General features: G+C 34.4%; 1 protein-coding gene across 1 annotated transcript in view; it reads left to right on the top strand.

The window, feature by feature from the left end:
* The window catches only part of LRP1B (LDL receptor related protein 1B), a 1,887,165-nt gene that overhangs the window by 1,251,796 nt on the left and 610,325 nt on the right, over window positions 1–25,044 (top strand). Inside the window, 4 exon segments of the mRNA XM_021076285.1 lie at window positions 1,639–1,836; window positions 3,594–3,798; window positions 15,339–15,503; window positions 16,049–16,293. Of these exon segments, the coding sequence (XP_020931944.1) occupies window positions 1,639–1,836; window positions 3,594–3,798; window positions 15,339–15,503; window positions 16,049–16,293 (813 nt within the window).

The raw sequence follows: 25,044 nt of genomic DNA on the forward strand, positions 1-25,044 counted from the left end.
TTATTAGATAAGGATCAAGAAAGACCTCTCTGAGGAAATGAGATTAATAAGCACAATAAACCTGGTCAAAATGGACAAAAGCCCAGTTCAGTGAAGCTAAATAGAAGGTTAAGTGCATTGGCTTACATATTACAGGTATGAGAAATGCATAGGGTATTTGAAGGAAGGAGCTGGTCTTAGAGATAATTAAAACTATGGACTTGAATGCCTTTGAGATATGGTCTCTCCCTGGGTCATCACTGCATCTGTTTCTAAGGGCTTTTTTTTCTCTTTTCCTATAGTACAACAAGTAGACTTAAACTACAGGGACATGAACTGATGTGGACTAACAAGACTAGGCTAAGAAATCTGCGGTCTTAAAAGAAAAGTCTCTTTCCCCTCAGCTTGAAAACTTTTCCGGAAATTTACAAACCTATATTCCTGACTAAGATCTCACACCTACCTCTTGATTAACCACTGTGGTCAGGGATGTTTATAACAGCTCACATTCAGAAACATGTATAGACTTGGGATAGGAAAACCAATTTCCCTAAGTAAACGAACAAAAAGGTGGCACTAACATGAAAACAGGACACATTTTTATGAGCTTGGATCCCTCCCTTAAAGTATATATTCATCAACAGAATTCGTGTCTAGAGCACATTAGTGTGTCCAATAATAATTTGGCATAGACTTTTTACATTTTTCAAAACAACATAATTTTAGTAACCTAGGGGTGTTAAAACATTATTTATTTTTTTTAGGTACAACATATAAGACTTTAATATATGTCTTCAGAGCTTCTTCTCATTTTTTTCCACTCAGGTCTTGTCCAAGATTTAAAACTAGCAATAGTAGACATGATTTTCTTGGGCTGATGAGAAAGCTACCATCTTCCCTCTTACCAAGAGTTTCCACTAATTATAAGCCCAATAATTCTCTTGATAGAAATTCTCTTGTTGGATATTTCTCCTCTGTGGATCTATAGTCATGTGAGGTTTAAGAGTGGCCTAGGTAGTTTAATTCAACTCCTAGCAATTCCTATGGTGATGTTTATGTTGCTGAGGTTTGGATTGTCAGCTAAAACAGAAAATTTCACATATTGTCTTGCAATTGCAATAATTCTTCTGTTTAAAATTAGAATCGGGTATATAAAAAACCCAAGGAATAAAAGCACATTTATACTTTATTTCAATAAATACAGATGGGAGTTCCCGTGGTGGCTCAGTGGAAACGAATCGACTAATATCCATGATACGAATTTGATCCCTGGCCTTATTCAGTGGGTTAAGGATCCAAAGTGGCTGTGAGCTGTGGTATAGGTCACAGATGTGGCTCAGATCCCGAGTTGCTGTGGCTGCGGTGTAGCCCAGCAGCTACGGCTCCAATTCAACCTCTAGTCTGGCAACTTCCACATGCTGCAACTGCAGCCCTAAAAAGCAAAAAAAATAAAAACAAAATTAAATACATACATACATACAGGTAAACCTAAGATCGTCAAGTTTCTTTTAAATTTGGGTTAAAAGAAATTGCTCCTCTAATGACAGAAAATTATGTAATGAATTATAATTTTAAATAAATGGGTTTTGACCCCAAGCACTTTATTCCACTTACCAGAGCACATAAATATTTTCATAAGCCTATTAAATTTATTTTCAGATCCTTTTGAAGCGTTCATCATCTTTTCTATTCGCCATGAAATCAGAAGGATTGATCTTCATAAAAGAGACTATAGTCTACTTGTTCCTGGATTGAGAAACACAATAGCACTTGATTTTCACTTCAATCAAAGTTTACTTTATTGGACAGATGTTGTGGAAGACAGAATATACCGGGGCAAGCTTTCTGAAAATGGAGGTACATCTATGACAATTTTGACTTATTTTTTTGGATTAATTTCTAACTGAAAAGGCCAGAAAAAAATATGCTATGATGGAAGGGATTTTGATTAATCTTTGGTCTTTGGCTCTTTATCTTCTCCCTCATACGTGTAAAACCAGGGGTGTGAGATGTGTGCGTGTGAAGACAAGTGAGGGGAAGGAGTGGTGATGCCTGTACTGGTCACATCATCTTCAAGTTGTGAACTTTGTCATGCATATTTGGTGAAGGAATTTATTTACACAAAAAAATGTCTTCTATATACTAGTATTTATATTTGGGGTGTTAACTTATTTTATATTTTGTGCTTGTCTTTCAGCCTAATTCATAGAAATAATGAATTACTACAAAAACTACTGTATACGAGCTAAACATATTTTTCCATAATTTGACATCCCTTTTGTCCATTCTAAGTCTTTCTTAAGAAGCAACACTTTGAAATAAATAATAGTTTTCTTGAAAATCTTAGATCTGTGTAGCATTCCAAAGGCCAAGTATTTCTATCAAAATTGAAATTCCTCTTTAAGTCACCTTTGAAAGTCTCAAAGATTGTAGTGTCTAAACACACAATATAATTATGATGTGTGATTTCATGTCCTATGGCATTACTGCAAGGTACTGATTTCAAATGATGGATTTGATCCATGATTTTAGATGGTTAGCTGTTAAAAAAAAAAAAAAAAAAGTCTACTAAGATGTCCTAACAAAATCACTGGTAATGTCATAAATTATAAAGAGTTATACAATTAGGGAAAAAATATTTTAAAACTATATATACATATAGTTTTCTTTAATTTCAAAAAATTAAGGAGTAGATAAATAAGAGCACTACTGGAAATTACCAAATTGCTTATTTTAATTCAGACCACACTACTGCCTTCTTTTAATTTCCAATATGTTGTACCCTGCAAGTTTTATGGCTTGGGTGGAGATCGGGGCTGTGATCTGAGGTTTTATCTTTGTCAAGGTTAAATTCAGTAACAGCCATCTTACCAGCCATGTTTCAAAAATGAGTAGGTGCTGACTAGCAATAATGCATGCTTCCCCAGGTGGACTTTTTCATTTTATTCTACCCGTGAGGATCAGCCTTGGAATTAAATTGCACTGATTGTAACAACACCTCATTATTATTTCCAAAATCCCTAGTTCTGCCTAAAAGTCAGAAACATAAAATACTTCATTGCAACCTAAACATTGCCATAAGCTTCAGAGTTGTTTAAAAATTTCATGAAAAAAAAAAAAATGAAGTTCCAATTGCAGCTCAGCAGTACGAACCCAACTAATATCCATGAGGATGTGGGTTCGTTCCCTGGCCTTGCTCAGCAGGTTAAAGATCTGGCATTACCGTGAGCTGTGGCATAGGTCACAGATGTGGCTTGGATCCTATGTGGCTGTGGAGTGGCCCACTGGCTGCAGCTCTGATTCATCCCCTAGCCTGGGAACTTCCATTTACCTCACATGCACCCCTTGGGGGAAAAAAAAAATTGTGACGCTATCACTTAAAGGACTTAAGAGATTAAAAAAAAAAAAAAAAAATCTCTGCTAGGGAAAATCAGTGGTTGTAAATTGGGGCCTTCTTAGTTTCCTCTGTGCCAGGTAACACTTTTCCTCTATGCACTGTATCTCTTTGAGTTCATAGAAGGTTAACTATTTCATATTGCTGATAAGTAGGCCTTTTCCTCTGTACTAAACAAGTTCCTTGAATGGGTCCAGGTGTTGATTTCCATTTTTTGTAGGTGTCAGTGCTATTGAAGTGGTTGTGGAGCATGGCCTGGCTACCCCAGAAGGACTGACAGTTGATTGGATAGCTGGCAACATATACTGGATAGACAGCAATCTGGACCAAATAGAAGTGGCCAAACTAGATGGTTCCTTAAGAACTACACTCATAGCAGGAGCCATGGAACACCCCAGGGCCATCGCTTTGGACCCAAGATATGGGTAAAGAAGTCTGCCTTTCACAGATTCACTTTGGCATAAAAAAATCTTTAAAATTAACACTGAATTCAATTACCTCATCAATTATCAAAGTGCTTATTTTGTGCATGTAAATATGTGTGTGTATATGTGTGTGTTTCTATATAGATACAATTAAATATCTATCTTTATACATCTATATCTATATCTACCAATTGCTTTTAGTTTATTACCATGAGTTTGGTTATAGGATTGCCTAAATTGTTACTTTTAGAAGACAGATTTCTTTTTCTAAATATGGACATTAGGCCCTTTGGAAGCTATTTTAACTCTATTTTGAAGCAGTAATGTAATGAATTTCTTTTTGAACTGCCAGAGATACTGTAATTGTTTCTAATGGTTGCAAACCACAGACCAGTCTTTGGTCCAAATAGTCACGGATGTTAACCACTTCATCCTTTATTTGTATTTGTATGTACTTGGGGTTAGTTTAAAAGAAATGAGAATAAGCTTGAAGGAGTCCAGTAGTGAGACACCAACTATTGGGACATTTGAAAGACAAAATGCACAGTTCTGAGAAACAAGATCAAATGTATAACTCAGATGATTGCCCCTACTTTTTCGCTTTGTGATAGAGCAGAGGAAAAACACTGAATTTGGAGCCAGAAAAAGAGGGTTCCCATTGTTCTCAATCACTTATTCTCTGAGAAACCTACTCAAGTATATTACCTTCCCTTGAATTTCAGTTTCCTCTTTTGTAAATTGGGGATAATAATATCTTGATAATTGGGTTGTTTTTTAGGAGATAGCAAAAAAGTGGAATATAATATATAACTCCTCTACATGGGAATGCTATGTTATTACGGTTAATTATTTATTTCTTTGGCAATTATTTAATAAATCCAAAATCTTAGTCAAGTCTAAGGGATTGGTAGAGAGAAATTATTTTGCCCCTGTAGCTTTAAGTAATACTTTTAAGACCGTTACTTAAAAGTCCAGGGAGAAGAGCGGCAAGAGGGGAGTCTGCCAGAAGGAACTTTAATGAGATGCAGAAGAGAGAAAAAGGGCCCTTGTGTTTAAGTCAGCTTCCTGGCCCAGACTCTCTGGTTTGTGCTGTGTTTTGTGCAGGACTCAAAAATCAGTAGATTGGGAAGTTTGTTTTCCTTTTGCTCAATTCAGATACAGAAATTAAATGAAATTAAAACTGGCAACCCTTATTGATGTATTTGGTCTATCTTCCAGGGTGTCTGAAATTTATCTCAATTAGTTGCCAAAATTTAAAATATTGTGAGATTTTCATTCAACTCTGGATTTTTGGCTTCTTTTGAGAAAATAGGGAGCTCTCGCAACAATGAACAGAACAGTAGCTGTATCTTTTAGCCTGGAGGTGTGTTCTCCAGTTTGTACAGTTTATGCTTTGCCTGTTTCACTCATTACCTCCTGTAATAACAGTTTACCACGAAGAGATCAGCTGTTTAATGAGAAATCCCCTAGTTCAAACAGTCTGTTCCTCAGGTTACAAGTAAATTGCTGATCCTGACCCTTTACTTCCCACAGAGATCCATCATCAAAGGAGGTTTTACCCTCAATGTTAACAACTACTGATGTGAAATTTTCACTTCTTAGACATAAGTTGTACCAGCAGCTTATCTGCTTAAGAAACTTTCTATATAGGGGAAAGTGATATTTTGGAGAAAGTTTTAGCAAGTATACCCCATGGTAGAAGAACTGATAGGAGAATGGCAAATGTTTCTCAAATTACAAATGGCACACTGAGGGGGAAAAAAAGCAAATAAACAAAACAGGTATATGAAAATTTTGAAAACAGTCCAGTCAAACAAAGCAGTAGGTCTGGGAGTTGAAGCTTCATCTTCTATGGCTTTGAACTGACAATGCTTAGAATAAACTTATTTATCTCAGTTTCTTTGGGGAATATCTATCCTGAGAGGAGGGAAGAAAAAGAAATGCAAAAGACACACAAGCCCACAAATGCTACATAATGAATGTATCAGACACTATTTCAGTGATATAAGGGGATTTCCTGAACTAAAATATTCTCTAAGAGTTAAAAGTTAATATAGAAAGTCAGTCTCTGAGGAGGGAAAACCTGATAATGCTTCTGAGAAAGTTGATGCCCTCCATTACTAATTGCTACTATGAAATTGTGAGGCTAATTAAGATAATTACAGTGGTAATATTTTTATTTAATGGATGAAGAAATAATACTTATTAAATTGTTTCTAGCGTAAGTGACCAAAGTTCGTGACAGTACTAATTCACTTATCTCCCACTTTAATGCTGAGTAAATTAAAAGTTTGATAGATTTGGATATCAGTATATAGATAGATAGAGTTTTTACTGTTAAAAATTATTTTATAAAGAATTGCTATGATTAAGATATGAGGTTCATGTAAACAACATTTAAAGCCCAGTTGTAAATTTAAATTTAAAAAGTAGCAATTAAATTTTAAAATGTAATACAAATATTAAAATATTTTCAGGTTTATTGGATATTTTGGAAAAGTTCATAGAAATTTTTAAACATTGAAACTTTCATAAAGTAGGCTGCGAGCATGGTGAAAATAATTGTTCCCCTATCTCTCAAATTATTTATGAAATACATAAGGAAACTTTGAATCACAATTTTAGGAGCTCCAAAGACATTTAAGCTTCTTTTGAAAATTTTATTTTAGGATAAACCCACTGGATAACTTTTTGGGAAATATGATTTGTGTAAATACTATTACCTTTCCTACTAAATTGTGGGCTTTCTGATGGCAAAGTTGCTTCCAAGTCTATGAAATCCTTCACTGCCCTAGATATATATAATTGTGCTCAGTAAATGCTTGTTAAATTAATGCATATAAATACACATTTTGTTTACATGTAACCTACAAATACTCAAGGCTACACCTTAAAAAAAAGTGAAATATATAATAAAATACAGCTAATGGGTAATACTATAATCTTCTTTTACAGTAACGGATGAAAGAAACAATTTGCAACCAGTACTTTACTCTCACAGCAGAGCTGAGGAATAAAGCAAGCTTTTAATGTTAGCCCCATAAAACACATTTTCATCACATAAGTTTCCTAAAGCAGTCAAGGTCTTTGGTGACCTTTTTAACAAAGGCCAAAAAAGAAATGTTTTTAATTGACAGCTTTGCTTCCTCAACATAGAATCCACAGGCCTGTCTTTTACCTTACAAAACATATCTGCTTTCATGCCCTATTCCTTCAGTTCTAGGTTTTGACCCACCCAGTGTCCCAAGTGACACATTATTCCAAGATGATAAATTGGGAATCTTAGGGAGGAGGCATTTTTCTTTCATTCCATTTTAAAGGAATACACTTATTGCTAAGGTGACCTGAAAGAACACATGCATCTCCTCTAAACATCAAGCTTATTATTAGAGAATAACAGGCATCAGGAAGTTCAGAATCTACAGGGCACTCACTTCAGTACTTGAACTTTCAGTGCCTTTGTGCTCAGACAACTGCGTGACATCCTCCTGCTCCATTGCTGGTATTTAATTTTTGTTTGTCATAATCACTGTACTCTGCTGTAACAACTGCAGTTGGTTAAAGCATCTTTAGTAATTGTGAAGATTAGCAAGACATATAAATAAAATTTTAATTTTACCTGGGAGCTTCTCTAAATGAAACTAATAAAAGCATTGTTGGTTTTAGAAGACCTAAAGATTATAGATAAGGGACCTTTTTTTTTTTTTCCTTTTTTTCCCCCCAAGATCCATTATTTTCACCTTCTACAGCTTGACCTGATAGATGGTAATAGCCCTTTCATGCCCATAATGGTACAAGTTGTTCATGGTCCATTGACCCAATTTAATGCTGATACAGACTAACCCATAAATGCAAGAACTGTCGAATCAGTAGACTGTAGTCTCGTTTTAAAAAGCAATCATGGCTGAATATTTCTATACATCTTATAAGAAGGATAGTCAGTCTTTGTATACTTGAAATAATGCAGTCACTGAAATGCTAACACATTTTAACCATAAAAAGAAAGTAATAAGGAAAAAATTGATTCTTTTCAAATACTACATTGCAAAATGTATAAAAGAATGCCTAGAATTTTATGAAACAATGATCCTTGAAATCAACTTTTAAAACTGATTGTAAATGGACTTACGGCAAGGTTAAGAACATTTTTAGGGGAACTAATTTTAGAATGTGTTATTTTATAAAAAGTGTTGGAAATTCTCCACCTAAATTTACAAAATATTAGGAGCCAACTGACCATTACAGAAAAAAAACAGCTTAATGCTGCTATCTTTAGTGAAGAAATGAAGGGACTACTTATTTTATAATTCCTCACATTGTCGAAAGCCATTTATTTTTGTCCACTGCAAACATGCATTTGACAGTCTATAGTGCCTATTTCTAGTAAACCTACATATAGAGAATATAGAACTGCAGGGTTACCAATATGCATGTTGAAATTGCTATAACCACATAGGTCAGAAAAGGGTAGAAAGTTAAAAGAGAGACACCAATTCTCCACTTGTTAACAGGAAAAAGACAATGCTTCAGAGGTTTTTGGGTCATCAATCCAGAGTGTGAACTACAGCGTTGTCTAGCAACTAGTGGCTAATCCACATATGTTCAGACTTTCTCTGACTCTCAAATTCACTGTGTTTGTTTTCAGGGATTGTTTTTCCTAATCTTTTTCAAACTTGCAAATCTCTCTACTTCATCTTGTTTGTCAAGATATTACCATAAATTTGATTGATGCTCTGTTGATCTTGTTTCTATTTTAAATCTTTTTTAACGTTAAGTTTAAAAGGACGCTGACAAATAACAACCTGGTGTCAGTGAAAAGATGTGTGCATCCACAATTAAATTTGAAGTGACACATAATTCATTTTATTTCATTGTTTTCAAGAAAGGCATTCAGCCACTTAACCAAATAGTCTACCAACTTTATACTAATTAACCTTTGTTTTATTTTCTATTTAATTGGCAACAGATTATATGTGAAATAACTTATAATATGCATGTTAATGACATTTCAAGATAATTAGTGTTTTCTCATATAAAAGTCTTATCTTTGAACATTAATCTTTTTCAAAAAGACTCCCAACAAGATTTTATAAATGTTTTCTGGTGCACTTTTAAAAATTTTATCCTTTTTAAATGTTGAGTTAGCTACACTTTTAAACTTTATTATTATAGAAATTTTCAAACACACAAAACAGAAAGAGGTGTTAAATAAACTCCCTCCTATTACCTAGCTTCAATAATTATCAATACGTTGTCCTCCGAAATATTAGTGTTCATTTTTATCCTTCCCAAACATTTAGTTAACTTACTCAGATATTTTGGTGGTTAAACAATGAAGAATTTAGATATTATTTTCGTGAATATGTTCCCACTTTCAGAGTCATGGAAACTCTGAAAGTTGCCCATGAAAAAAACACTAATTTTTTAATATAAACTCATTTTTGAGACACATTCTGTGAGATAAACTTATACCTATGATCTACTCCTCTGAATTTTTTCCTCATGGCTTTGATTCATACTGCTTTATAAAACTTATCTACTTTCACATAGGTGCTGTTGTAACATTTAAACATTGACCTTAGTATTAATTCTCAATCTCTCTTTGTCTGTCCCTCTCTCTTTCTCTGTATATGTGTTTTTTTAATCACTCAATGAATTTAATACATTTATAGTTATACAACAATCATCACAACCCAAATTTATAATATTTCTGTCCCAAACCCCTAGTGCATCCCCCCACCCCCCAACCTATCTCATTTGGAAATCATAAGTTTTTCAAAGTCTGTGAGTCAGTATCTGTTCTGCAAAGAAGTTCATTGTGTCCTTTTTTTAGGTTCCTCATGTAGGTGATAGCATATGATGTTGGTGTCTGACTGAATAACTTCGCTTAGCATGATAATTTCTAGGTCAAGCATTTGTTGCTGCAAATGCCATTATTTCTTTCCTTTAATGGCTGAGTAATATTCCATTGTGTATATTATGTACCACATTTCTTTATCCACTCTTCTGTAAGTGGGCATTTAGGTTGTTTCCATGTCTTGGCTATTGCATATAGTGCTGCAATGAACATTGGAGTACATATATCTTTTTGAGTCATGGTTTCTCTGGATAGATGCCCAGGAGTAGGATTGCTGGATCAAATGGTATTCTATTTTTCGTTTTCTGAGGAATCTCCATACTGTTTTCCACAGTGATTGCACCAATTTACATTCCTACCAACAGTATAATAGGGTTCCACCAACAGTGTAATAGGGTTCCTTTTTCTTTATACCCTTTCCAGCATTTGTATGTAGACTTTTTGATGATGGTCATCCTGGTTAGTGTAAGGTGTATATGTATGTTTTTGCATCTATTTTTCTCTCCATTTTTTAAATAGTTTTGGATAACGCTGAAATTGTGTTTTGAAAAAATATTCTCTATGAATATCGGAGTAATGCTTGTGCAGATACAAATGCTTTCTATGTGCTAACCATGTCGTGTCCTAAATTATTTACATCCATTACTTCATTTAATACTCATAACAAGTGGTATTATTATAGTTTTCATTTCCAAATGAGCAAATGGAGTCTTACATTAAATATGCTGGAGTTAATGACAGATCCCAAAGTCAATTCCAAGGTTATCTGAGACAAACACATATACATTGCTACTATTCAACATTGACACAATTATTTAATAACATTTTTTATGTTAAGTTGTATAAGAACATAAATTCTTTTTTTAATTATTATTATTCTTTTTTAAAAATTATTATTTCCCCATTAGAATTTTTTTCTACCATACTGCATGGTGACCCAGTTACACATACATGTACCCATTATATTTTCTCACATTATATGTTCCATCATAACTGATAGACATAGTTCCCAGTGCCACAGAGCAGGATCTCATTGCTAAACTATTCCAAAAGCAATAGTTTGCTTCTATTAACCCTAAGCTACCAATCCATCCCAATTCCTTCCCCTCTCCCTTGGCAACCACAAGTCTATTCTCCAAGTCCATGATTTTCTTTTCTGTGGAAATGTTCATTTGTGCCATATATTAGATTCCATATGTAAGTGATATCATATGGTATTTGTCTCTCTCTTTCTGACTTACTTCACTGAAGATAAAAGTCTCTAGTCCCATCCACATTGCTGCAAATGGCATTATTTTGTTCTTTTTATGGCTGAGTAGTATTCCACTCTGTATATATATCACATCTTCCTAATCCAATCCTCTGCCAGTGAACATTTGGGTTGTTTCCATGTCTTGGCTATTGTTAACACTGCTGCAATGAACATGCGGGTGCATGTGCCCTTTTCAAGGAAAGTTTTGTCTGGATATATGCCAATAGTGGGATTGCTGGGTCAAATGGTAGTTCTATGTAAGGTACCACCATAGTGTTCTCCATAGTGGCTGCACCAGCTTACATTCCCACCAACAGTGCAGGAGGGTTCCCTTTTCTCCACACCCTCTCCAGCATTTGTTATTTGGAGACTTATTAATGATGGCCATTCTGAATGGTGGGAGGTGCTATCTCGTGGTAGATTTGATTTGCATGTCTCTAATAATCAGGGATGGTGAGCATTTTTTCATGTGCTTGTTGGCCATCTGTATATTTTCCGTGCAGAAATGTCTATTCAGGTCTTTTGCCCATTTTTCCATTGGGTTGTTGGCTTTTTTGCTGTTGAGATGTATAAGTTGCTTGCATAAATTAGAGATTAAACCCTTCTCAGTTGCATCATTAGAAACTATTTACTCCCATTCTGTAAGTTGTCTTTTGGTTTTCTTTTTGGTTTCCTTTGCTGTGCAGATGCTTGTCAGTGTGATTAGGTCCCACTGGTTTATTTTTGCTTTTATTTCTATTGCTTTTGGGAGACTGGCCTGAGAAAACATTTGTGAGGTTGATGTCAGAGAATGCATTGCCTATGTTCTCTTCTAGGAGTTTGATGGTGTCTTGTCGATATTTAGTCTTTCAGCCATTTTGAGTTTATTTTCATGCGTGGTGTGAGCGTGTGTTCTAGTTTCATTGAGTTGTAGAATTCACCTGTGAAGCCATCTGGTCCTGGACTTTTATTTGTAGGGAGTTCATTTATGACATATTCAATTTCATTTCAAGTGATCGGTCTGTTCAGTTGATCTATTTCTTCTTGATCCAGTTTTGGCAGGCTGTAAGTCTTTAGATAGTTGTCCATTTCTTCTAGGTTGTCTGAAAGAAAAAAAATTTACAACCTAGAATACTCTACCCAACAAGAATATCATTTAAAATAGAAGGGGAAATAAAGAATTTCTCCAACAAACAAAAGCTAAAAGAGTACAGCAATACTAAACCCATTCTAAAAGAAATACTGAATGGGCTTCTCTAAATTAAAAAAAAGAGAGAGAGAGAGAGAGAAAAGAGAAAGAGAAGAATTAGGATGGAGGAAGCCACAATTGGAAAGCAGTCATTTAAATAAGCCTGTATATGATCTAAACATGAAGATATTTAAAAAAAGGATGTCAAAATCATACAATATAAGGAAGGAAAATAAGAAAATATAGATTTTTTTAAATTTTAATGATGTGTTTGAGCCTATATGACTATAAGGCAAAAGCAAGCAGATATAGGAAGGGCTTAACATGCTTAAAAAACAGGGAAACTCCAAATCAAAACTGAACATTACATTCACAAAAACTGAAAAGTACTCAAGCATAAAATAAATGGAAACCATCCAACCCAAAAAAGAAGAAAAGAGAATCATAGAATCGACTGGAAAACAAGGTTTAAAATGGCAATAAATATGTATCTATCAATAATCACCTTAAATGTCAATGAACTGAATGTGCCAATCAAAAGACACAGAGTGGCAGACTGGATGAAAAAGCAAAAACCTTCAATCTGCTGTCTACAAGAAACCCACCTTAGAGCAAAGGACACATATAGATGGAAAGTGAGGGGATGGGAAAAGATATTTCATGCCAATGCACAAGACAGGAAAGCAGGAGTTGCAATATTCATATCAGACAAAATAGACTTTAAAACGAAGGCCATAAAGAAAGACAAAGAAAGACACTATTTAATGGTTAAAGGATCCATTTGAGGACCTAAATTCTTAACAAGAAAGTCATTATCTTCCTTCCTTGCCCACCATATACTTTTAGCACATGTACTTACTAAATTTATTATATAATGTTTTATATTACATTCTGATAATTTCATATCTGAACTTCCTATATCCTATAAGAAACCATATACATCTCAAAAACTGAAGTCATAATGAATACTTAAATCTATATCACTCTACATTTCCTTAGATATATTTTTTTTTAGAAAAGAAAGAATGTTGAATTGCATTTTGAATTTTTTCTAGAGGATTATTTCATTTTTCCAAGACGATCTACCAAATTCATATACCTAAGGATCACTTAAGAAAAGAATTGTAAAATAGCAAAACTACATACAATTATAATGAAAACAGTTATTTTTAACAATAACTTTACCATTTTTCACCAAAATGTTGTCAGAACTGACAATAGCAAAATTTATTGGACTGTCACTGTCTCTCCAGTTCTTTCCATCCTTTCTTCCCAAATCTCAATGCTACCCATTGGGCTGGTCCTACTACCAGGGTGGAGAAAGCAACTACCATTTAATGATTACCAGCCATGTTCCCATACCACATTTTTACCCTTTTTATTTCATTCAGTGACATGACATTAAAAAGTTGGATTTTGGAGTTCCTGTAGTGGAGCAGCGGAAACAAATCCGACTAGTAACCATGAGGGTGCTGGTTTGATCCCTGGCTTTGCCCAGTGAGTTAAGGATTCAGCGTTGCCGTGAGCTGTGGTGTAAGTCACAGATGCAGCTCAGATCTGGCATTGCTGTGGCTCTGACACAGGCCAGCAGCAACAGCTCCAATTAGACCCCTAGCCTGGAAACCTCCATATGCTATGCATGTGGCCTGCAAAAACAAAACAAACAAAAAAAAATTGGATGTTAAAAGCATGAGAACAGAAGTGAAGCTATTGGTTTCTCATATCCACCCGCTACTTACTAACCCTGTAACCTGGTCAAGTAATTTAACTTCTTGAAGATTGTTTTTTCATCTGTAAAACATGGATATTTTAGTCATGGCCTCATGATAGATTAGATGAGATAATCTAAACAAGGCACTGAAAATAGCATTTAGCATATAGTAAGCACTCAAAAAATTAGCTAATTGTAATGGTTATGGAATTGTTGTCTAACAATATTGTATACACTATAGAAACATGCATTGGCAGTAGGTTATTGTCAATTAAACATAAACTAGCCATTACCTAATAGCCTAAAAAATCCAATGCACAGCATGAAATATTTGATGCCTATTTTGTGGTATTCTTGACATATCATGAATTTGAAGCTTTACAAGTACAATAACTATGGAATCTAGTAAAAAATGTATTATAACAATTACATGTGTGTATATGTCTTAAGTATATGATATTCTTCTGTTTTCCTCCTGCATCCTCTGTCATACGATCCGTTCTATTGATGTGACTCTAAATACCATCTCCATGCTGAATACTTTCAAATTCATGCTGCCAGATTTGCCACTTTCTCTGAATTTCACCCTGGCATACTGCATAGCTTCCTAGAAATCTCCTTTTTTATGTCTTAAAATCTCAAGGTCCAAAAAAATCAAACTCAGCTTTTGATTACTATCCACTCCCATCCAATCTCAATTCTCAGCTCTTCAAATCTGTTTCTCTTTCATTTGTCCCATTTCACTTGATGGATTCCCTGTACACCATTCCTCTGAGTATGCCAAAACAAGAAAATTTTGAGCACTTATGATTCTATTCTCTGCCTCATTACCTACCTCCAGTCATCAGCCCTGGCAGCTAGTTCTTCTTCCAAACCAGTCCTTGTACCCATTCATTTCTCTTCTACTATATTACAAACCACTACCATCTTTGCCTGGTTCATTAAAATAACCTCCTGATGTCCCCATACTCCTGCCTCACTGTAATCTATCTGTAGATGATAGCCTGATTCTCCCCTGGTTATGTGTTCATCTTATTCCCTTGGAATAGAATCCCAAATAATTGCTTTCTCCTACAAGATCCATAAGATCACCCTCTTCAACTTCATCTTCTTCCTCTTTCCTCCTCACTGTCACCCTTCTGATACATTGACTTATTTCTGTTCCTTAAAGCACCCACTCTCCCCCACTAGGGCCTTTCCCCCACTAGGGTATTTGTCATTTATTTTCCATGCTCTTTATACTGTGCTCCTCATCTTTCAGATTCAGTGTAAATAATCACTCTTCAAAGTGCTTTTTTTCCCCCTGATCACCTTCTCTATGTAGATCACTCATAACAAAATTATTCTTGAACAAATTTCAGAAGCTGTAATTATATACTTATGTGTTTATTTAGTCTATCTCCTCCATTGAACTCTAAGTCCCACAAGGGTACATAATGCATCTGTTTTTCTTGCAATGGTTTACCTAGCCAGTGCCTAGCATATAGTGGGCACTCAGTAAATATTTGTGAAATGAATGACTAAAGCAATAGCATTATTTCTTTTTCTTCAGAATTCTTTTCTGGACAGATTGGGATGCCAATTTTCCTCGCATTGAATCTGCCTCCATGAGTGGTGCTGGGAGAAAAACCATCTACAAAGACATGAAAACTGGAGCTTGGCCTAACGGGCTCACCGTGGACCACTTTGAGAAAAGGATCGTTTGGACAGATGCCAGGTTTAAAAATGACTTTTTTTTTTTCTGTATCTGTTACCTTCCTCTGATAATAGTCACAGAATCAAAGTGTGTCCCAACATGCATGTATCCTATATTCACACATTGAAATTGATGCTGATTTTCGTTTGCCTTTGTTATGATGGCTTTTAAAAAATCTTTCTACAAAATGGATACAGGCACATAAAAATATTTTTATTCAACTTTTATCTGGGAGTTCCTGTTGTAGCTCAGGGGGTTCAGGACCTGACATTGTCTCTGTGAGGAGGATGGTTCCTTCCCTGGCCTCAGTGGGTTGAGGGTCCAGTATTGCCACAAGCTGTGATGTAAATCACAGATGTGGATCAGATCTGGCGTTGCTGTAGCTGTGGTGTAGGCCTGCATCTGCAGCTCTAATTCGACTCCTGTCCAGAAACGTATAGATACCTCAGGTGTGTTCATAAAAAGAAAAAAAAAATTTCCTGTTATTTATCTAAATAGTATTGTCACATCATCAGAACTATTTGAATAAGTTTTGATATACTACTGCTATATTTACTTTTCTGTAGGTCAGATGCCATTTATTCAGCCCTCTATGATGGAACAGACATGATAGAAATTATCCGAGGTCATGAGTATCTTTCTCATCCCTTTGCTGTGTCTCTGTATGGGAGTGATGTCTATTGGACAGACTGGAGGACCAACACATTGTCAAAAGCCAATAAGTGGACAGGGCAGAATGTCAGTGTGATTCAGAAAACCAGTGCACAGCCATTTGACCTTCAGATATATCATCCCAGTCGTCAGCCCCAGGGTAAGTGCTTATTATGAGTTAACTATCAAAAGTATTTTCACCTTAATCCTATAACATTAACATTCAAACTGTAAAATAACTTTATAAGTTTAACAGTTATTAATATTTTAGGTAGTATGTGATGGAAGTGGTTCCAGATTTTTTTTTTTAATTAGCTCAGGATTTTTTTTCTTTTCCTTTTAATTTATTTTAGAAAGAAATAGAGAAATCTTAGAAGTAAAGGGTATTATTCTAGTCTCCAAAGTTTTAGTCACTGTGGTTGCCTCAATGAGAGATACTTGGAAAGCTGTGGAAGGTCTTCAGATTTGGAATCTATTACCTAAATATGATCAGTAAATTAGAGGAAGATACCAAGGACACATTCAGGCTGGCCCCAAATGGTCACTGCAGAATATCGGGAGGTGAGGGGATGGTGCATCATAAAAGATAAACCATCCGCGTTTAACTTTCCTATTTTAAGAAATGTTGGTTCACGTGGATATGTGTGCTACTCATCACCACATATTCCACATTTTGGTCAATAATAATCTCTACCTTGGTTTTGCGATTTCATTTCTCCCACTAAATCCTTGTCAGATGCTCTTAATTCTTTCGCTCCCGCTGCACATGGAGGTTCCCAGGCTAGGGGTTGAATCGGAGCTGCAGCCACCGGCCCACGCCAGAGCCACAGCCACGCGGGATCTGAGCCGCGTCTGCAACCCACACCACAGCTCACGGCAGCACCGGATCGTCAACCCACTGAGCAAGGGCAGGGACCGAACCTGCAACCTCATGGTTCCTAGTCGGATTCGCCAACCACTGCACCACGACGGGAACTCCAAATTTTCTTAATTCTAAGCCTCACATTTCTTTTTCTTCCTTTCTTCCTTTCTCCTTCCTTCCTTCCTTCCTTCCTTCCTTCCTCTTTCTTTCTTTCTTTCTTTCTTTCTTTCTTTCTTTCTTTCTTTCTTTCTTTCTTTCTTTCTTTCTTTCTTTCTTTCTTTCCTTCCTTCCTTCCTTCCTTCCTTCCTTCCTTCCTTCCGTGGGATACCATGGCTGTTCGGCATAACATCCCTCATCCTTTTATACCCCTTGCCTATCTCTTCCCCATCATGACACATGTCCTAACCTATGGAAGCCTCATTCCAGTACAAATAATGTTCCCATAATCATTAGCATATTTTTATTTGAGGCATAAAAAATTCACATGACACTTTCTATAAAGGATATATTTTCTCCTTTTCTTTCTTGTTCAATGTAGAATAAACAAATTTTCCACTTCCATGAAATTTCTGGTCTTATGAACCATACTTCAAACCTTTTTTTAAATTCATGTTTTATTGTCTTCCTTTAGACTTGACTAAAAATACTCACCTCTATGGTTGAAAAATGCTATGTTTATCTTTACTTTGCTTCAATACTTGTTCTTCATTTACCCTCAATACTATTGCTCCTACCAAAATGTTATCTGTAAAATCTTCCTGCCCTCTTTTTGACTTACTCTTTTTGAAGCTAGTTCTCTTCCCAAATCCGCTCATTTTCTCAGTTATACTTTTCATTTATAACTGATCCTTCTTTGTCACATGGGATTCTCTTTTTTCTTCTATACACACTAAATTATGTGAGCAATATTTTAATCCTTTCCTATTACCCTTAGCTCCTAGACTCCTTTCGTCCTATAAACCTGCAAAGCATGAGGACATTAAAGGGAGAAAAACACAGTTTAGTCATTTTTGTGCCTAATAGGTATTCAGTAAATATACTGGATTTAGCCAAATTGAAATAAGAAATCATGATTCTAACCATTATGTGCCATTAGTACAATAACAAAGATACTTTTCTGTAAAAATTTCCTCCAGTATAAAGGAATATCTGATTATAAACACTGCATATTAAACACTTATGGGATTGGTTTTAATTTTTATAAAGACAAAAAATGAGGGGAGAAACATGATACTTTCAATATTTCCTGACATTTTCATATGCATGGAAAGCAAGTGAGACATTCAGTGTAACTCATTTGGTTGAGGGGAGATTTTCTTGATATCTTTACTTAACTCAAAAGATGACTTATATGTGACTTCTCCATTTTGCATCCAGTAAGGAAGTTTTTACTAAATGGATCTAATGTAACATATTGTCTTAGAATTTAGGGCAGATATTCTAGCCTTTATATTCTTATAGAAAATGTCACCTATGATGAGAACTTGATATTTCCTAATTGAAATTCAGTCAGTTTTCAATTTTGAGAGTGATCAGAGAACATTCTACTTTTTGCCATTATAAGCATCACTGAGCATATAACACTCATCATCCGTCCTGTTTATCTGCTTCAGTGAATTAACGCTTTCAGTGCTAGGGAGGGAAAAAAAGATGCAGTAATGCATTGACTATTTTATTGCCAAGGATAGAATTGCAATGAAAATCATAAAAAGATTCAGCTTTAACACAAATACAATAATAATATGCTCCTAGTTTCTGCTGAATAATAATGTGAGGTTCATGAAAAATAATAAATTTTAAAAATACATGATACTTTTATGGCATTGAAATACGTGTTTCACAAATTTAAAACATAAAGGTTAGAAATATTCTTTGAAGTTATCTAATCCTCCAAACAGGAATTAATAAAAATTTTAACACTAGTACAAATAACTATGCATTGTATATGTAAATTGCCAGTTCAGTTATTGGACACTTAGGCAGAACTTTTAAAAAAGAAAATCTATTTCGGATTTTTTTGGCACCTAATGTTGTTGCTATATGGGATTAAGAAGAAACAAATCAAAGATTAAAGTTATATAATATATAAGGAGCAATAGTGGGTATTTTAGACCTAAATTTTGAATGTTTTTTTATAGTACAAGGATGCTGAACTTATAGGTAATACCATGGTCTTGGGAGCCCAACTGCCTGGGTTCAAATCCCATCCCTACAATTTATTAATTGTATGATGTTGGGCAGGTTATTTAACCTCTCATACCTCAGTATCCCCATCTGTAAATTAGATATAATAATAGCTACATCATAGAATTTAGTAAACATAAGTTTAATCATCGTTTAATATAAGCATAGCAAACATGAGTAATTATGTGAAAAGTTCATAGAACAGTGTCATACATAATAAATGTTGTGTGTTTATATATATATGTCATATGTTAAAAAGTACCAGTTGTTTCAATCATTCCTGTCAATATCAATTTTCCTTTTGTTGAAATTTAGGTGACATTACTGTTTTAAGACATTTTCCTATATGTAAATAATTCATAATGGCCTTAATATCATACTTTTCTAATCATACCAATTTTTTAATGAAAAATGCTGATAAAAAAATTTGAATCACAGAGTTCCCTGTGGTCTACTGGTTAGGACTTGGTGCTTTCATTGCTGTGGCCAGTGATCTGGGAATTAAGACCCCACATCAAGCTGTTTCATAATGTGCCAAAAATAAATAAATAAATAAAAATAAAAAAATAAAATAAAATAAAATTGAATCACAGCTCTGAAGAAGAGAAATGTGGTTGAGCTATCCAGATAATTCAGGTGTAATCAAATGAGTAGTTTATTAAATCTATTCTCTCCACACTCATCGTACTACTAGGCAGCACCACTCCTCTTGCACACAGTGCATGATATAAAAATTATGGTTATGTTAGTAAAAGTAAAGCTTAAAGATTTGTTTAATATTATAAAATTAATATTTGCTCATTACTGGTAAGTTACAGAAGGCAGAAAAACAGGAACAAAAAAACTGACACCTATTTTACCAGCTCCCAGAGCAACAGACATTTCCCTGTTGTTTCTTTTAGTTATTTCAACAGAAGTGTGGAATACCACAATAATAAAACATTCACTGTTGATGAAGTACTCTATGCCATTTAGTTTTTACATTTTTCCTAATCATCAGACCCATTAAATAAGATAGTTATTACTTTTATTACTTCTTTCTATGAGGAAACTGAAGCTCAGGGGTGTGAAGTAACCTGACTCAGAGTCCTAAGTATCATCATCAAAGGCAGAACCAAGGTTTCAGTGGGCATGCCTAACTCCATAGTCTGTGCTTTATTCTTTTCTAAGTTAAGAAAGCTTTGGTTCCTCTTCATTTTTATGTCATACTTTATTTTTAATTTGATATCTTTCTTTTTATTCTTAGCATTAGCAATTCCCTTGTTATCTTTGATTCCTCATAAAATCTCATTTTTAATAACTATGTATTTTCAAATCACATGCGATATCAAAAAAGTTCCAAATTATTCATCTATTATAAACATTTAGTTTGATATTTGTTCATTTCTATTTTGTCTTTAATGTTTTAACATATATATCTGTACATAAGTATTTTTTCCACATTTAATTTGGAGTTATATTGTTGTTGCTGTTAGCAAGTTATATGATTTTTTTTTAGTTTCCAGAAACAAATACATGAGCATAAGCCCTTCCAAGAAGCAAGAGCATAATTAAACCCAAATTAAAATTAGGTTATTGTCTTTCTTATATTATTTTTACATCTTTTTTCTATTTTATTAGCAATTTGAAAATATACAATATACTATTATGAACTATATCCACCATGCTGTACATTTCATGCCCATAACTTACTTATTTTATAACTGAAAGTTTATACATTTTGATTTTGTTCACCTATTTCATCCTCTCCCTCTCTAGCCAACATTAGTGATTGCCAGAGATGGGAGTGTTAGTCTATTCTTTTCTCTGTATCTATGAACTTGATGTTTTTGTTTTTTCAGATTCCACATATAAGTGATATCATATAGTATTTGCCTTTCTGTCTGACTTATTTCACTTAGCGTAATGCCTTCAAGGTTCATCCATGTTATCACAAATGGCAGGATTTCTATCTCTTTTATTGATTGAAGAAGTTCCTTCTTCAGTATCCATTCCTCCATCAATAGACCTTTAGGTTATACTCTTGGCTATTGTAAATAGTGCTGTAACGAACACAAGGGTGTATGTATACTTTTCAAGTTAGTCTTTTTGTTTTGTTTAGGTAAATACCCAGAAGTGGATTTGTTGGATCATATGGTAGTTCTATTTTTAATTTTTTAAGGATCTTCCATACTGTTTTCCATAGTGACTGCACCAATTAACATGCCCACCGATGGTGCTTAAGTGTTCCCTTTTCTCCACATCCCCACCAGCACTTGTTTCTTGTCTTTTGATAATATGCATTCTGACAGGTGTGAGATGATATCTCATTGCGGTTTTGATTTGCATTTCCCTGATGATTAGTGATGTTGAGCACCTTTTCATATGTCTGTTGGCCATTCTGTATGAGTTTTTTAGCAAAATGTCTATGCAGAGCTTCTGTGCATTTTTCAATCAGATTGTCTGTTTCATATTGAATTCTGTGGTTCTTATATATTCTGGATGTTAACCCCTTATCAAATAAATCATTTGCAAATATCTTCTCCCATTTGGTAGATTGCCTTTTTGTTTTGTTGATGGTTTCCTTTGCTGTGCAAAATCTCTTTAGGATATAGTCTCATTTGCTTATTTTTGCTTTTGTTGTCTTTGATTTTGGTGCCAAATCCAAATATATCTAATGATATAAATGACATTTAGGATTTATGTATCAGCCATATAGTTATGATATTAAAGTAAAGATGATATTGAGGAGGGAGGAGACTGGAGATGACACAGGTAGTTTGAACATATAGCATCTCCTGTACCAAAAAATGTAAATCAAGAAAGTCTGAAGTAAGAAGGACACAAAGGAATAGTTTTATTGTGACAGCAACTGTAGGGGCCAAGGACAAAAATTTGAATACAGCCTTTGAAGAAATTCAGAATTAGAATTTCACATACATTGTACTATAGTTTTACACTGGCTAGAATAATTATATTGTATTTATTGTATACAAAATATATTGGGAGATATTTATTCACCCTTTTCCATTAATTAGACTGATAACTGGCACTTTAAACTATTTTCTATACTTGGTATGCATTGGCAATTTATAGCATGTAGTTAGTACTTATGGCCACTTACTGAATAAATGCACAGGAGAATGTGTTTCCTTAGCACAGAGAGGTTACATAAATAAACATATTTGTTAGTTTTATAATGAGTAAGAATATCATATCTGTTTCCCTTTAAGATAAAACTGAATAATTTACACTTATGAGGCCATCTAGCTTAAATTTTTATCAGTAAAATGCACTGATTAATTGAATAAATTTTGAGTATATTAAAAAACCAATAGCAGCAATATCATAAAGTGTTTATGACATACACTTCTTGAGCCATATTTTTGTTTTTGTTTGGTTAATAGGATCTGGGCTTGCATGATTAAGCATTAGTAAAATTGGTTTCATCATCACGACTTTATAATAATAAAAAGGTGTGTACTTATATCACTCTTTATTTAGTGCTTTATAGGTATTACTCTCAATCTGCATAAAGATTTGCAGGAAAACATCTTTTCTAGAAAGGCCTTATCACTTCAAAGCCACATACCAATTATAGATCTTTACATAATTCAGATTTTATCTTCTCCACATTCAAAGTTAACACCATAAAAACTATCTTAGCACTTAGAAGATGTATGGTTATTTAATATTTTCCTTATTCTGTTTTATTTACCTGCCTAGATTATAAAATATTTGAATAAAGGAGTAATCATTTATTTATTTGTGTTAACTATAGAGTCTAGCTAAGCTCTTTATAAGAAAAATATTAATAATGATAATAATATCACCTAACACTAATTTTCATTATAATTCTATGAGGATGATTATTAGCAATGCAATTTTTAAGTAAGGAACCTAAGGCAGAGAAATGCTAAGTAATTTGCTCAAGGTCTAATAGCCAGAGGATGATTGGCCAGTTTCTGACCTTAGGGAGAGTGACCTCAGAGCTCTTGCCTGAACCACGAGGCTCTTCAGGCAGAAAACCTTGAGTTCATGTTTATTGAGATTCTCATTGGAATTGTTATTTGAAGTCTCCAGATGGCAGTATAGAGTCAAGTTTTATTGACACATTCACAAGAATTCTTACCTTCTTGGAGTTTATAGTCTAGAAGGAAGAAGACTAAATGAACAACTGGGATTAATAAAATAATAATTGTTATGGATGGATTTTGAATATAACATTATAGTAAATATATTTTACAAGGTAGCATCATACAGTCCCCAAAAGTCCTTGGGCTTAGTCTAATTCAATTCCTTCCTCTGTCATTCATTAGCCTTGTTACCTGAGGTAAATTAATTCACTTCTGGGTTCTTTATTTTCTCATTTGAAGGTTGGATCAGCTAGAATTAGGGAGCTAATAAATGAGAAACAAGATTGGGTTGCAATCAAACTATGGTGGAACTTAAAAGTTCCCCTTACAAAGAATTTCCAATTCTTATCCTCTAGATACATGGTTCTAGTGTTATCAAACATAAATGTGCATCGACATTACTGGAAGGATCATTAAATCACATACCTCTGGGTTCTACCCAAGATCTTCTGATCCAGCAAGTCTAGGGAATAACTTCCAATTTTGGATTTTTAAGAAGTTCCCATAGAATGCTGATGCTGCCTTAGGAACCATTGCCCTTAAGAAAAGGAGAAAAACATTAAAACTACTTAGTCAAGGGAGTGAAAAAAGAAGATGTGCATACTAAATATTTGACTTCATCTGGGCAAGGGATAGATTGGAGAAAGACAGGTAGAAGACTGGTAAGGATGTTCCTTCAGTAGATCAGGAGAGAGCTAATACCAGGACAGAGAGAATGGTAGAGTTGAGGTATGCTTGGAGGCAAAGTCAATAAAAGATAGTGATAGACATTTGTGGAATAGGGGAATAGGGGAAAAGAGGAAGAATTCAGGATATCTTTAGGTTTCTGGTTTCTATAATTGGCCTCACCATCAAAATGTGTCAGAGACCATGGAAGTGGTTTAAGGGAGGGGTCAGCAAACATTTTCTGTAGAAAGCCAGATGGTAAGTGTTTGAGGCTTTATGAGCCAGGTAGTCTTTGTTGAACTACTCAGCTCAGTTTATGTAGTGTGATAGCAATTCTATGAAAAATGAATGAATAACACTGTGTTTCAAAAATATTTTATTTATGGACATTTGATTTCATATAGTTTTCACACATTATGAAATAGTATTATTTATTTTTTGGTGTTTTTTTTTTTTTCCTACTACTTAAAAATGTAGTTCATTTGCCAGAATTAGCCTGCAGGCCAAAGTGTACTGATACCTGATTTAAAGGGTAAAATGAAAAATTAAACTTTGGGTATGTGGGATTTTAGATACCTCTGGGACATAGTTCAGGGTTACAAAGGCAAGAAGAATTTGGGCTGCAGTTAGAGCTTTTGTAGTCATGCGATTGTAGGTTCAAGACAAGAAGATAAATGAGAAATCCTAGGACTTACAGAAAATGAGAAAAGGACAAGGACAGAACTTTGGAGAAAACTTTAACATTAAAGAAGGCAAAGAAGAATGCTGAGAAGAATGTGGCCAAGAGATTTCAGAACCAAAAGAGCAGTCAAAAAAAAAAGTAAAAGAAGTGTTTCAAGATTACAGTGGCCAACAGTGTTAACTTTTGCAGAGAAGTCAAGAAAGATAAAGACATGCAGGTATTCACTGGATTTGGCAGCATGGAGGAAGGTCAGCTGTAATTTTATTTAGATCAATTTCAGTGGAATTGTTTGCATATGTGCTAGTGATCCTAAGTATCTGAGGTTAGATATTAGCATACATATCCAAGTCTTTTTACTAAAAAATGTAGTTTATTCAACAGGACTCTATTATTAAATAATAA

The sequence above is a fragment of the Sus scrofa genome, chromosome 15, assembly GCF_000003025.6.
Source record: "Sus scrofa isolate TJ Tabasco breed Duroc chromosome 15, Sscrofa11.1, whole genome shotgun sequence".
Classification (NCBI taxonomy): Eukaryota; Metazoa; Chordata; class Mammalia; order Artiodactyla; family Suidae; genus Sus; species Sus scrofa.